Source organism: Epinephelus fuscoguttatus, linkage group LG8, assembly GCF_011397635.1.
Source record: "Epinephelus fuscoguttatus linkage group LG8, E.fuscoguttatus.final_Chr_v1".
Lineage (NCBI taxonomy): Eukaryota > Metazoa > Chordata > Actinopteri > Perciformes > Serranidae > Epinephelus > Epinephelus fuscoguttatus.
In genome coordinates, this window is record NC_064759.1 from 5,480,543 (window position 1) to 5,493,420 (window position 12,878).

General features: G+C 44.7%; 1 protein-coding gene across 1 annotated transcript; it reads left to right on the top strand.

Moving 5' to 3' along the window:
* The first annotated feature begins 558 nt into the window (after positions 1-558).
* Positions 559-12,465, top strand: hjv (hemojuvelin BMP co-receptor). Its single transcript, XM_049582826.1, has 4 exons — positions 559-779; positions 7,275-7,400; positions 8,463-9,004; positions 11,593-12,465. The coding sequence occupies exons 2-4, from the start codon at positions 7,319-7,321 to the stop codon at positions 12,226-12,228; spliced, it is 1,260 nt and encodes a 419-aa protein (XP_049438783.1). The 5' UTR covers positions 559-779; positions 7,275-7,318; the 3' UTR covers positions 12,229-12,465.
* Positions 12,466-12,878: the final 413 nt, after the last annotated feature.

A 12,878-nucleotide genomic window follows, 5' to 3' on the forward strand; every position in this document is an offset into this window, starting at 1 on the left:
GGAAACTATAACAGCAACCGGCCGCGTATCATGCTGACGTTAAAGGGTGCCTTATTTTGTTAGTTTCTGATGCGGCAAGTCTCTGCCCAAGTACCAGATTTCAACAACTTCGGAGTGAGCAGGCTCCTCCGACATAAAAATCCAAATGCATGAATGTCCCTATCTAGAGTCAGTGTTTGGTTTGTCCATTCTGGGCTCCTGTAGAAACATGGCGGTGCAACATGTTGAGCTCTGTGGATGAAGACCTGCTCCCTACGTAGCTATAAACATCTCATTCTAAGGTAACGAAAACATAATGGTTCTTTTTTGTTAAGTGATTATATACTAGAGAAAATATACTTATTAAAATTAAGTATTGTTAAGTTATTTTCCACCTCTGAGTGTCACTGATATTTACAGCATGTATAAATTATTTATTAATATTTAGCAAAACATTTCTCTCTTTGTTAAACTGCAGGTTTTAAATAAAGTTTCAACTTCCTGGAGGTCTGAAATAAAAATAAACTGCAGTGTGTGTGTGTGTGTGTGTGTCTGTGTGTGTGTGTGTGTGTGTGAGACAGTTGTCGTGCAGCAGCTGCTGGTTGTTGGTGATTTATTTAGAAACGTCAGCTGTGAACGCTCCGCCAGGCAAAGACCAGAACCCAGAGTGGGACAGAACCGACCTCACAGACTTGGAGAGAGTCCCGGAGAGACCTGCAGGTTTTCAAGTCCCTCTTTTGGATTATTCCCTGAGGACAGATTGAGGACATGGACGAACTCTGATACTGAATCAGTTGAAGGTGAGAGACGAATCTGCCTTTACATGTTTCAGGTCAGTTTGCTGTTCCACAGTTGCACTTATTATAATAACTTATAGTAATGACTTATAAAATATATACTTACATATAAATAAAATAATGTACTAATACTTTCTGTTATCGAGTCCTTAAACCCTGAAACAAGTGAACAGGATAAAACTATTTCACTGTTTTCTGACTGAAACGTCATTTAAATGAGAAGTCTGCAGTCTGTTTACAGGCAGGGACGCTGTAATGAAAGACTCTACTAAGGTGCATTGTGGGAAATGTAGGCTCCAGTGTTTTAGATTAAAGTCAGGATGCGTCTGGTGCTCAGATTCTGTTGAAATGCCACATTGCATTTTTCTTCAGCGGAAAAGCTGTGGCAGGGAGCGTTTCATAAAAAAAGGGTTTCGTTTCTATGACAACAATATCTTGACACTAACCTTAGCTAGGTAGCTAACGTAACACTACATTAGCAGAGGGTTGACAAAAGTACAACACTCACCAGCAACATTTAGCGTCTGGCTGATCTGCTCCAGTAAATGGACTTTTCTGTGGCATATGATGATGGAAGTTGGGGCGGGTGTGACGTTTTGACAATGTGTCACATGTGCGATCCACTGCAGGAGATTTAACAAGCAGCTGATAGCAGTTAGTGGCTAACTCAAACACAAAGAACAGGAAATGGCCGCAAAATGGGAAAACAATGAGGTCTGGGAGATTTTAACCCTCAGAGCAGAGGACGTGATCAGCCGCCATTGTACATTTGTGAGACGCCCTCCGACCCCGAGCCGATCTAATAGTAATTTCTTATGTTTGTTATGCATTTCTCTTCTTTTTAGCCGTTTTATTATTAGCCGCTAGCCGTTATCTTAATGCTAACTTAAAAGAAGGCTAATCCAAACCGAGCCAATCTCGTTAATGTTTACCGCTTGTTAGGTTAATGTTTTAATACTTCATTCAGCATACAGCTGAAGAGAAAACTTTCGATTTATTATTTTAATTTCTCTCCTCAAACTCTCTAACGTTACAACCATTTCCTCAAACCTCCAGCCACAACCATGGCTACAACCAATCAGGATTTATGACTGCCATAAAGCCAATCATAATACGTGACGTCATCAGTTAGCGTGGGACCCCGGACAAATCTGGCAGCCCGGACACATTCAGTACTTACACTGGCATGCTGTCTAAAATCTCACACTTGAGCGTCATGATGCCACCGTTGTTTGGTCCTGTGTAAAAATGCAAAGGCAGCATAAAGAAGGGACTTCGAGGCACAATAAGGGGTTTGTCCTTGTTGTGATAGGTTCATACAGCTTGGAATGGACAATATATAAAGCAGCAGCAGTGATGTCATCAGCGCCTTTCTGACAAGTTTGTTCATTTTCAACTAGAAGCGCTCAGAGCAGCTGCATAAAAAGAGCCGAAGTGCTCTGAAAAAAGATGCAAAGACGATTTCTCCAGGCCGCCACATACGTTCTCTCCTTATTGAAGATGCCGGCACAGAGAAGTAAATACTTAGTGGACACAGACCCCTCATCTGTTACTTCTTTATCTAATTTCTCCCTTAATTTATCTTTATCAAACATATATATGTATAAAGGTGTATATAATAAAATCACTGATATGAATTAATATTCAATGAACAGGACCATGAAAGGGGAACAAAGAGAGTGAGGTGGTTTACAGTCTGTAGTCACTGAGCCTCCCCTCAGATCAAACAGCAGCAGAGGAGGCGTCACTCCTCCTGAAATACATGTGACTGTACACAGGGAACAGCTGCACCAGTAAAACCAGTTACTGTGTGACAAACCAGAATGAAATAACAATATTAGGAATCATTTTTTTATTTCTGTCAGTTTGATTACACACAAAGTACAATAAGATATACAAACACTTAAAGAGAAACACAAACATATATATATACAGTATATATAAATATAATTATAATGGTCATAAAGTGTCTTTAAACTGTGGACAGGTATTAACGATACAAATATATTTAATATATTAACTGTGTTTAAATGTGTTTGTGCTTGTAGCCTATACAAACTGTGTGTGTGTGTGTGTGTGTGTGTGTGTGTGTGTGTGTGTGTGTGTGTGTGTGTGTGTAACTATGGGGGGCAACTGGGATTTAAATTTAGACTTCATACCCCCCAAAAGACAGACACATACACACACACACACACACTTACAGACCCTGAGCCCCTCCCACCTGTTACAGAGGACTAAAGGTCAGCTGACTGTCACTGACTCATGTTAAAGGAACAGTTCAGCGTTATCTCAGAGCAGCCAGTTACCTTAGCTTAGCATTAAGGCTGGAAACTGAGGGAAACAGCGAGCCTGGCTCTGCAGCTCACTGACGGACAGCGGCTGATCTTCCCATGTGCAACATATGCAGCCGCCCAGGGCGCCACATACTGTATTATTTCACATACCGTTGTTTTATTGTTTGTTATTTATTTTATTGTTTGTTAGCTAACTTCTTTATATATGTGTTGTTTTCTTATTAGCTCTTGGTATTTTTAGTACTACTACAAATACTACTGCTGACATATAATAGACATGCTGAAAGCCCTTTGTAAACAATAACAATGGCATAACATCGTAACAACAATCATTAACCATCGCTGTTATATGGCAGCTGATCACGGCCTCTGCTCAGAGGGTAAGACGGTCTTGGATCTTCCTATTTCGCGAGTTAGCTGCTAACTGCTATCAGCTACTTTTAGCACACATGCTATTCTTTCATGAATCATAAATCAATAATATTTATGTTTTATGCCTGATCCATGATAAAGATACAAAGAAATAGAAGTGCATAGCAAAAATAGCATATTGTCAGGGCGTTGGTAGCGTAGTGGATAGTGCCGGCGCCCCATGTACAGAGGCGATGCCTTGCTGCGGCGGTCGCAGGTTGGATTCCGGCTTGCAACCCTTTGCTGCATGTCACCCCCCCCGCTCTCTCTCTCACCCCATTTCACTCTGTCCTGGACATTAAAGGCAAAAGCCCAAAAAATAATCTATAAAAAAAATAGCATATTGTCAATACTTTAGACACCTGAAAATTTTAACAACTCACGTTTCCGGGAGCTCATGTCCCCTTCCCTCATCCCTCCCCAGCCCACGCACATTATTTACATGAGAATCTACGAGGCTTTATGTTTTTAGCTTCTGTACTGTGACTCATTTCCCAGTGACCAGAGTATTAAAGGGATAGTGCACCCAAAAATGAAAATTCAGCCATTATCTACTCACCCATATGCCGAGGGAGGCTCAGTTGAAGTTTCAGAGTCCTCACATCACTTGCAGAGATCCAAGGGGAGAGGAGGTAGCAACACAACTCCACCTAATGGAGGCTGACGGCGCCCCAGATTCAAACGTCCAAAAACACATAATTGAAACTACAAAATATCTCCATACTGCTCGTCCGTAGTGATCCAAGTGTCCTGAAGCCCCGACATAAGCCTCCATTAGGTGGAGTCGTGCTGCTACCTCCTCTCCCCTTGGATCTCTGCAAGTGATGTGAGGACTCTAAAACTTCAACTGAGCCTCCCTCGGCATATGGGTGAGTAGATAATGGCTGAATTTTCATTTTTAGGTGCACTATCCCTTTAAAGCTGAGTTCCGTTACAGGAGGGATTCAAATCAAATCCTCTACATTTTATCAGCTCTCTAAAACATGGGCGGTCTTAGAATTTAGCACAACCTGGAGCTACAGCAGACTCTTGGCTGCACACACACCTCCCTCACTGTTAGATCAGGAGGAGGATGAGGGAGAGATGAATGAACAGACCTCAGTCACATTGTGTTGAAAAGTGCAGCTATTTTATAGAAAAGGGAAAGATATGTATTTGACAAGAGAGAAATGATCAATTAACACAGGGACACAAGAGCAGAACTAGGAAGATGTGTATTTTTTTATTTCACCGGGTCTGTAAAGGTCCAGCGTAGGATTTAGGGCCATATATTGGCAGAAATGTAGTATAATAATAAGTATGTTTTCTTTGGTGTATAATCACCTGAAAATAAGAATCGTTGTGTTTTCACTACCTTAGAATGAGCTGTTTATATCTACATAAAGAGCGGGTCCTCGTCTACAGAGATCACCATGTTGCACTGCTATGTTTCTACAGTAGCCCAGAGCGGTCAAACCAAACACTGACTCTAGATAGGGACATTCAGGTTTTTGTGTTGGCCACTGTAGTTAGCAGCCTCTCCATGACGAGCAGCATCAGGAAAAGGCTTACTTTTTAAATGTGAAACGGCTTTATTCAGTGTTTTTACTGGTTTAAATAAACTGGTGCATTTTTTTGGAGAGAAAGAGACCTCTGCAGATGATTCAGCTCCTGGTGAAAGCCTCCTGAAAAATGAACATGGAAGGGATTCTAACTGGGAAAAGTTTCAGCTGGTTGCAATCCACAACCTCACCACTAGATGCCACTAATTCCCCTAAATCTTACACACTGGACCTTTAAAGATGAGTCCTGGTGAAGTAAAACATCGATTGAGACATTCAAAGTGTTAAAACTTTGACTAGGCCTACTTCTGTAAATCACAGTAGTATGTAGTCATTATATAGCCAGGTGTTAGACTATATGTCTCTGGGAGTTCTTCTTCCCAGAAAACACTGCATTCCCATTCACATCTCTCACTGAGTTTTTCTTTCATTGGTCCTTCCAGAAATGTGATGAATGATATCCAGCAGTGGTTCTCAACTTTATTTGTGTCATGACCCCCATATTGACACACATTAGGTCACAGATCCCCATTTAATAATAAGATTTCCCTGCAGGGGCGTCCACTTGAAAAGATTTGGGTTGTGAGATATGATTAAGACCAACCAGCGCCACAGTAAGCTCCGCCCCCTCGGCCCGCTGCTGTTTGTTCTGCAGAGAGAGAAAAAAAGACAAACAGACGAGAGTCCAAGTTACAACACACACACCAGACTGTGTGTGATTTTTAACTGTTTGTAGAGTTCTTCTGTGCGTTTGTGATGTTTCTGGAGCGAGTCAAGTTTAATTCATGAGTTTGTCAGTGAGGATCAACACTGGCTCTGCAGGTAGGCCTCACGTCACTGATGTCACCTCTACTGAGGGTTTTTATTTATTTTGAAGATTCAGGAAAATATTAAAAGTAATGATCAGCTGACTGGAGCCCAAACTGATCAACAGTCCACAAACCAAACTGGACTCTGATGTAAAACTTGTAAAAAATGTTAATATGAAACAAAGGCATTTTTACTTCTTCTGATGAATCGACCGTCTGTTTGATCTCTAACTGAACGTTTCCATCAGATCAATGAACAGAAACATCTGTCAGTGTAACACGGTTCAGTTCACAGCTTCCTCCTCAGTGATCAGACAGCTGAATCAACACAAACTATTAATATTTATCAGTTTCAGAACATCTGAAACTGCTGATCAGAAACCTGGAGACTGTTCTGATCAATAACCAGCTTTCTCATGCTCCATGTGATAATCGGATCCAGAGTAAGATCAAAACCAGCAACCCAATGTTAGCATTGTACATTTCTGTAAACCCCAGATAGGTTGCATTTGCACAATATTATGTGGTGAATTTAAACTTTGTGTCTCATTGCTGTGGTTCACATGTGGTAATGTTAGGCACAAAAACACATGGTTATGGTGAGGAAAAGATTGTGTTTTGGCTTCAAATATATGGTTTTGGGGGACAATCCCAGTTGGAAAAAAAAACATTCCTTGTATTTTGTTGCTCCCAAACTGGTCTGCAGGAGGCGTCTCGCTGAGGTGACTCAATGTGGACGGCTGTGGCTCAACATGTAGAGCAAGTCGTCCACTACTTGCGAGATCTGTAGTTCGATCCCCGGTTCCTCCAGTCTGCTTGTATTAAAGTATCCTCGGGCCATGAGTGTATTAGTGTGTGTGTGAATGTGGCTTGTAGTGTAAAAGCTTCGAGTGGTTCAAACACTAGAAACACGCTACCTGCTACACAAATGCAAGTGCATCCACCATCCCCGCCACCTTCTCATAGCAACATCACTTTAAAAATACTGATATGATACATTATGAAATGTCGAAATGTTTCTGTGGTTTGCAGAAATGTCCAGTGACAACATGTTCCTCAGGTGACTGGGCTGAAACCAGCACATTAATCTGTATCAGACGCTGCTGCAGCTCCATGAGCTGTTTGATGATGTCAGCAAATGGTGATTAATATGAAACATGAAGAGGCGTGAGGTGTGAACTGATTTCATACTGAGAAACACAGAGACGGTGTAACTCAAACAGAGAACTTCACGTGCATGTCTGCAGTTATTGGAAGCTGTGATGCTAATGTTGCGCAGCCTCACAGCTGCTTGCACCAGAGTCAGTGTGGTTTATTTCAGTCACTCACAACCAACAGAAATACAGGAAACCATCAACAGGAAGTTCTGTACATTCACATGACACAGACATCAGGAGGGACCAGTAACATCATCGTCTTTCTCTCTTTGTGTCTGTCTGTCAGGGTCCAGGTGATCTCTGTGAGCCCGTCCTGGGTTCAGTCTGCTGATGGAGCCTCGGCCCACGGCGTTACCATGGAAACACTGCATCCACCTGACTCTGCTGCTGGTCCAGCTGAGTCTACCTGGAGGTATAAACACACAGAAACAAGAGCCACTTTACACGTTAGCATCACGTGGCTACAAGCTAACTTCATGCCTGTTAGGTTTCAAAATAAAAGCCTTTGTTGTTGTTTTTTACAACATAAACAAACAGAAAACAAAGTGTGGACGAACAGACTTTTACACAAGTTGTGACTTGAGTTTCTTCTTTAATGATTAATTCAGGACTTTAAAGGAGATATATGTAAGAAATCTAAAGCAAATAGTCGTAAAATCCTCCCAATATGTCACAGAGACTAAGGAATAATGTCCATATAACATACTGATCTCACCGACAACAATAGTACAGCCAGAATATTCGCATTTAAAAAAATATTTTACGGTCCGCAAATCATGTTTATGTTTTGAATTTGTGTTTTGGCCTGTTGCGCCACCCTCCGCCGTCTACCAGTCACGCAGTCAGTAGAGTCTCAGCATCAGTTACAGTTACGACTGAGCTACAGCAGCACGGCAAGCAGCGTTAGCAGTGTCCCGGTACATAGCATTAGCAGCCTCCTCCGCTGTATCCCGGCAGCAGCGTTAGCAGCAGAGAAGCCGGACTTGCTCAAACGGTCAAGGATGCGGCGACACGGCCCTGCCACGGCAGCCGTCCGTGGGCAAACAAATCAGTCTCCAGCATGCCGCTGTCCAGCAACCTCGAATCTGTAGGGGAGGGGGGGCAGACACAACTCGCGGCAGTATTTTGAATTTGAGTGCAGTAACCGTTTTGGCCACATTCTTACATACAGCGCCTTTAACTCACTCTTTCACAAAGACACTGGATCCTACATTTCCCATAATCCAGCTGGGCAGTACCTCTTATTAGAACTAGCACTGCACCCAGTGATCATTTTCATTGGTCATTAATCTACTGGTTAATCATCGATCCATCAATTAGTGTGGTCTATAGAATATCAGCATTATAATTTCCCCCTCTGGTTTGTAACACAGACTGTATGTGTACTATGATGACATCACTATGACATCATCAGGTTGATCAGATCTCAGGTCAGCTGCAGGTGTTTTAATGTTTGAATCTTTCCTCTCCTCAGTCGGAGCTTCCTGTCGGATCCTGAGGTGTAACTCTGACTTTGTGGCTGCGACGTTGGACCTGGGCAGCAGCGGGGCAGGAGGAGGTGCAGGAGGAGGTGCAGGAGGAGCAGCTCTCAGCAGGGAGGCCGTGAACGCTGGTTACTGCAGCGCCCTGCGCTCCTATGCCATGTGCACCAGGCGGATGGCACGGGCGTGTCGTGGTGACCTGGCGTACCACTCTGCAGTTCAGGGCATCGAGGACCTGCTCATCCAGCACCGCTGCCCCCGGGCGGGGCCCACCGTCCAGCCGCGACCCCCGCCTCAGGGCACGCTGTCGGGGGATGCCTGCCTCTACGAGAGGAGCCTGTTCTCCAGAGAGGGCCGGATGCCAGAGTACCTGCACTGTGGCGTGTTCGGAGACCCACATGTTCGGACTTTCAACGACGACTTTCAAACATGTGCCGTGCAGGGGGCGTGGCCTCTCATAGACAACGAGTACTTGTATGTACAGGCCACCAGCGCGCCAACACGGGGGGCGGTGCATGCCACAGCACTCACCAAGGTGAGTCACGCAGATCTGATGTCAGAGAGTGCGACACTGGTCACGCCCCCGCCTCGACTCCTTTCAGAATCACCTGATGCACCTGCAGCTTGTCTCCTCATTTCCACTGCAGGGTCCAGATAGACTCGATTCAACTCGACTCGACTCACTTTTGGCATCAGCTCCTTTTCTCAAGTTTGTCCACTGCACACCAGAGTTTACGTTAGCCAGCATATGCCTGCTTGTGGCCAGTATCACGTGTGGTTGTCCAACAGATGAAAATATCAACAACCAAAAAGTCAATTGGGAAATATGCCAAATGAATAAATATATTAATTAATAGCGTATTAAATAGCCTCATATAGTGTGACCTGTTAGATACATTGCCTAGACAACTTAAATTTAATGCAGGCCAGATTTTTGGATTTTAATTACCCACGGATTTATTGAACCGTTGAAGCTGTACGCGGTGCCTCCCTGCCTCTTCAGAGCCTACAACACATCCACCACAGCCACAGTCTTCGCGTGCTTGGTGTTGACGACATCACGGATCACGTTGTCAAGAAAGACCTCCCACACACACCCTGGGCCTCCTCGTAAAACAGACACATGTTCTGCACCCACAGTTTCAGGCTTTATTAGATATGCCATAAATTATCTGATGAGGATAAATGATAAATGCTGTGCTTCCTCATATTTGTCAGTTGTGTCTAAACAGATAGTGAGTAATGCAAACACACAGAGACACACAAACAAACAGGGACAGAGCTGTGCATGTGATCAGAACAGGGCAGAGGTGCAGAATCTGTCGCTGACCGGTGCAGAGAAATGTGCTGCAGGTGTGAATGGCCAGGCGAGTGCTGACAGGTGGCTATGTGATAACTGACATATCAGGGTGTACAGAGTCCTTTAACTACTTTGCCTCTGCCACTAGACCTGTGATTAGTCTGTCTGTTCAACAGCCTGCTTCTTCATTTTATTTTCAAGTTATTTAATTTGAAGTGTTTCATTGCTGTTTAAAAGTCGGCCATTATCAGCTACTAAAAACATATGTCAGGTCTGTATGCCCTGAATACCGGAATGTTAACGGTCAGTGTAGGCAGGGTTCTCAGCTGGTTGCCAGAGTGACAATCATCTTCAATAGGACACTCCTTGAATCTTTTCATCCGACTCAAACAGAGGAGCCTCTGCACCTTGTCAGCTGAGCACAGTTTAATGTTGCAGGCTGCCATTTGAAAAGAAATCTGGGTTGAGTAAATACCAAAAAAGGTGTTTGGGACAGCAGTTCGGCTTTTTGAAAATGGCCGGTTTGTGCAGGACGTCCCTTGTAGAAAAGGCTCTGGCAGCCTGCGAGTCAACAAGCCAGTTAATGACCACAGCAACCTCAGCTCAGGCAGGCTCCGGAAATCCCCGTGTCATGTAGTGGAAAGCTCTTTCTCCCAGGTGGTCAGTGTGAATAGACTGTAACCATGCAAACATTTGCTGTCGTGTGCGTAGATCGCTAACAGTAAGTGGACTGGTCAGATGCCTGTGCCTGAAGCAATATTGCATCAATTGGCCAAAGGGGGGCGCTATAGCAACCAACTGAAATGTCAAACTTTGAATGGGCATATCTCATGCCCCGTATGTCGTAGAGACATGAAACTTTGCACAGAGATGCCTCTCCTCAGGAGGAACACATTTGCCTCAAGAACCCATAACTTCCGCTTATATAGATTTTCCGCCATTTTGAATTTTTTGAAAAACACTTCAAATGGATCTCTTCCTAGGAAGTTTGAGCGATCTGCATGAAACTGGGTGAACATAATCTAGGGAGCAATATCTAAAGTTCCCTCTTGGCAAAAGTTGGAAAACTTACTAAAACTGAGCTTCTATAAGGCAATGAATATTGCGGAGGGCGTGGCTCATCACATAAAGGTGTAGAACATCTCAAGGGTTTCACCCATCACCACGCAACTTTGTAGGCATATGAGCACACATAATCTGAGGGGACCCCTCCATTATTGACCCCATCAAACAAAATGGGGGCGCTAGAGAGCTCATTTCTTATCTAGGCCTAACCGCCATATGGATTTTTACTAAACTTGGTAGATATGTAGAACAGGACGCCTCAAGGTGACTGGAGAAATGTAACTCTAATTGGCAACTGGGTGGCGCTATAACAACAGAAAAATGCTTCAAAATGGCTAAAATGCGACCGATTGCTGTGGCTCCCCCTGTGGACCAATGTTGGTGTTGTTTCTAATGTTTGGTATGACTAAGTCATGGTATGGTATGCTGTACATAATCACGGAAACTGTCAGTGTGTCATTCTGTCAGTCAGTCATTCTGTCTGTCCCACGTTTTTCTACTCACTGACGTGGTCCATCTATGTGAAACTGCACATAGGCATTGAGGATTGGCATAGGTAGAAGGTGACAAAGCTACCAATGGCTATGGACTAGTCTAGCTTAACTGTGCAGCTCTAATGGAAATGAGACATTATTCTCACAGGCCTCTGCTCATTTTGTCCAGAGCGACGTACAAATAAAGAGAAGCCTTCGAGAAATGAATAAATCCAACTATCAAACCAATAAAAGACAAACGTGTCACTTGTTGTTTCTCCTCAGATCACCATCATCTTTAAGAACTGGCGTCAGTGCATTGATCAGCAGCTGTACCAGGCCGAGCTCGACAACGTCCCCGCTGCATTCGCCGACGGGTCGGTGTCCAGTGGTGAGCGACGAGGTCATCACAGCCTGATGGTCCGGACTCAGAGCCCTGGCCGTCACGCAGAGATCCGAGCAGCTCACATCGGCACGCTGCTGGTGGTCCGCCAGAGCGGACGCTCACTCGGCCTGTCTGTCCGCTCCCCGCGCGGCATCGTGGAGGCCTTTGGGCCTGAGCAGGACCTGCAGCTGTGCGTGTGGGGCTGCCCCGCCTCCCAGAGACTCAACACGCTCCGCCCACCGCTGGACTACTCCTCATCATCCTCTGCCGCCGCCCAGGCTCACTGCGCTGCGCTACTTCCTGCCAGAGACGTGTACTACCAGGCCTGCATGTTCGACCTGATCACCACCGGGGACCTGAACTCCAGTGCGGCCGCGGTCAGCGCGCTGCAGGACGCCAGAAACATGATCTCTGACACACACAGAGTTCACCTGCTGCCGGTCGCCTCTGCCGAGCCGCACCAAGCACCGCTGGACCTGACGCTGCTGCTGCTGCTCGGCATGCTGGGAACTCTAAGCACAGAGCTGTCTGTTTAACATGTGATGAACTGGACGATGACATCACTCCACACAGACACACCTGCAGTCACGCGACTGCAGCAGATCCAGCATGGCGTCCTGAGCCGGTCAGAGACTTTCACCCACTCTGGTGTAACTGGGCCGGATCTGATCCTGGATCAGAGCACGAGATTTAAACATTAACATGAAAGACAGAAAATTAGCTGCTGCTGATTGAAACATGCAGACGGATAATAAAACAGTAAAATAAATAAATGTTAGAGAATTTATTTTCCACATTTTATTTTAATGTTCTGCCGGCTGAAACCAGAGAAAGAGTTTACAAAGTCGACATGATGTTACTGATCTGAAGCTTCAGAGCTCTCACACCTGCTGCAGGCACAACGTTACATCATCAGACGTCTGAGGTCCACCCAGGTCTGTATTCTAGTTCAGGAATTATTCAGATCCTGTTTCTCTGTAAACGGGATGGAGCAAAGGTGGATGACTAGTGCAGTATGAGGTCATATGAACAGGAGGTGAAACATCAGCTGCAGGAGAACATCACTTAATGTTCATCACATCTGATTAAAGTTTTTATTGGATTGTTGCACAACTATCAAGTCTCTTACAGTAAAGGAAATAGGTGTCATTAGTCACACAGCTCCGGAGCTGACAGGAGACGGGAG

Coding starts and splice junctions, on each gene's coding strand:
- hjv (XM_049582826.1), top strand. CDS start 7,319: ATGGAGCCTCGGCCCACGGCGTTACCATGGAAACACTGCATCCACCTG. Junction 7,401..8,462: donor CCAGCTGAGTCTACCTGGAG/GTATAAACACAC, acceptor TCCTCTCCTCAG/TCGGAGCTTCCTGTCGGATC. Junction 9,005..11,592: donor ATGCCACAGCACTCACCAAG/GTGAGTCACGCA, acceptor GTTTCTCCTCAG/ATCACCATCATCTTTAAGAA.